This window comes from Nanorana parkeri, unplaced genomic scaffold (genome assembly GCF_000935625.1).
Source record: "Nanorana parkeri isolate BGI_ZX_2015 unplaced genomic scaffold, ASM93562v1 scaffold251, whole genome shotgun sequence".
Classification (NCBI taxonomy): domain Eukaryota; kingdom Metazoa; phylum Chordata; class Amphibia; order Anura; family Dicroglossidae; genus Nanorana; species Nanorana parkeri.
The window spans coordinates 810,786-813,429 of NW_017306519.1; the positions used below are offsets into that span (position 1 = coordinate 810,786).

General features: G+C 45.0%; 1 protein-coding gene across 1 annotated transcript in view; it reads left to right on the top strand.

The window, feature by feature from the left end:
- C8G (complement C8 gamma chain) overlaps positions 1–363 on the top strand; it is a 12,253-nt gene extending 11,890 nt beyond the window's left edge. Inside the window, exon 6 of the mRNA XM_018556740.1 lies at positions 311–363. Within this exon, the coding sequence (XP_018412242.1) occupies positions 311–363 (53 nt within the window). The remainder of the gene's footprint in view (positions 1–310) is intronic.
- Positions 364–2,644: the final 2,281 nt, after the last annotated feature.

Sequence of the window (2,644 nt, forward strand, 5' to 3'; positions counted from 1 at the left end):
ATATTACAGTATATAGTCAGTCCTTGGCACTACCTCATTGAATCGCTTAATAATTCTAATCGTGCAAAAAAAAATATTCGGGGGGCATGCGGGTCTGACCTACCCTTTCCTTTACTTGCTGCATGCTTGCTCCAGATCAGTTACTCATAAAGTAACAGGGATCAGCATGACAGCCAAGCACCTGGCCTTGTCAGACCTCTCATCTGTTGTATTCCTCTCAGCTCCGGTTTCCTTCAATGTGCTGACTTGTGCCCTTTAAACTATATATAAGACAAACTCATATTTCACTTATTTTTTTTATCATTGACAGGTTTCTGTGAGACTGCAGATCGGTTCCACATTCTTAACGGTAACATTTTGTGATTTCTGTATGTAGTGTATGGTGTGGAAATGACATGTTTACACCTTTAAAGGAGAACTATGGGGTTAAGGCTTTTCCCCATAGTTCTCCTTAGGGTAACGGGAGGACACAAACTAGCGTCCTCCCATCACTCTAGGCTCAGTATACCGCGAGCTGTAGCAGTCAGCGCTGGACGATCGGAGCGGAGAATCCAGCCCCTCCCCTGTCACGGTGGAGAGCCGTGACAGGATCGAGAGGTGAGCGAACGCCGGTATGTGTTCGCTCACCTCCCGATCTACTGAGTCTACTAAATTGTAATTTTTGTTAAAGGAGAACTATGGGCTTAAGTCTTTTCCCCATAGTTCTCCTTAGGGTAACGGGAGGACACAAACTGGCGTCCTCCCTTCACCCTAGGCCCGACAATTGTGCCGGGATCCGCCCAGCTGCGTGACTGACAGCTGGCTCTGTCTATCTAGAGGCAGAGCCAGCTGTACACGCCCCCTCCCCCGTCCGATCCACCAGCCAGCGCTGGCGGATCGGAGCGGGGAGGGGGGAATCCAGCCCCTCCCCTGTCACGGCAGAGAGCCGTGACAGGATCGAGAGGTGAGCGAACGCCGGTATGTGTTCGCTCACCTTACGATCTACTGAGCCGACCTGTGACAGTCTCATTGTCACAGGTCGGCTAGAACTATGAAGTGAGTGAAAAACACTCACCTCATAGTTCTCCTTTAAGCCTCCCCGCTTCTCTTCCCCCTTTGTCTGCAGGCACTGAGATTTCATAATATTGGATGGAATGTTTCAGTGCACGCTAAGCTTATGTAAAGTTGGATGTAAACAGCAAGCATAGGTTTATCAGAGTTCATATCAACAGCAGTTTTCTACAGGGGGCCCACCACTGTATATGGCAGCTGGTCTCATTTATCAAATAAAAAGAACTGAGTGTTACATATAGCAGCCTGTTTTGCCAGTGAGGTTTTTATATCATGAGATAATCATTATCTATGTATGTCCAGCTTTGAGTGTTAGTATATGGAAATTGGATTGGAGAAGTAGGGTTCAGCTCCAACAGGGTCTGCATTGGTGTCTGTCTGGCAGGGACACCTCTCCCCAACACAGCAAGGCTGGGACAGCCTGAGTTTCCATTTTCAGCCAAGCAATTTTGTCATTCACCTAACTGAGTTTGCCATATGTTTCTTTGGAGAGTCTTCTAAAGGAGAGGTAATATGGGTTTTATGTGCCCTGATCCCTTTATTGCTCTTTGTGTGCAGAAATTGTCTACTGTGGTCATAGGCATCTCCAGGAATGTAGAACTATCTCTTTTGGATGGGAAATAGATCACATATTGTACAGGAAGGGCTACCAGAATTATGCCGGAAGATCCTCATAATGTATATAAAGATGCTACCAGAATTTTGCAGGAAGACACTCATAATTTATGGAGAAATGCCCTCCCCCATATAGAAGTAGATCACCCAATACTGTGTCACTGCCTCTCACATTCTCTCTCTGGTAGATTCAGCTGGTAGAGTTGTTATATATACAGAAAACAGCAATATCTGCATTGCCCACTACTGTCTATGCATATGACATCTGTCCCTAGCAGAATACCCCCATTTATTTATTACAGGTATTTATATAGCGACTTTACATAGTTGCACATTCATGTCAGTCCCTAACCTCAAGGAGCTTACAATCTAAGGTCTCTATCTCACATGCATGTATAGAGTGCCAAGTTAGACAGGAGCCAATTAACCTACAAGCATGTCTTTGGAGTGTGGGAGGAAACCGGAGAACCCGGAGGAAACCCACACAAACTCTATGCAGATAGTGACCTGCCTGGGATTCGAACTGGGGATCCCCAGTGCTGCAAGGCAGAAGCGCTAACCACTATGCCACTGTGCTGCCCATTATCCTCTTTCCATGGTAGCCTTGAATATGATTAGTGATTTAAAAAAACATTTTTTTTTTTTTTTTTAGAAGTCCCAAGATGATGTTCGATATGGAGTTACTGGGATTATGAAGATGAAGATGTTTCCCAGGCTGGACTAGCCACACACCTTGATTCAGCCACTAATACAATCTTATCATCATGCGTGCAACATGGAAAACTATTCAAAGTGAAACTTTAAGCTAATTTTCTAGTTTTGCATAGAGTGGGGAAGGGTTAGAACCCTGTTAGGTTTTTAATTGCCATCCTTGTCTCCACTAGGGAGATTCGCACTCTTTTGTCATGGTGATCATTGTCACCAGGATAGAAAGTGATGGGAAATCCAACATTTTACAACTATCACAGTACAGGATCTA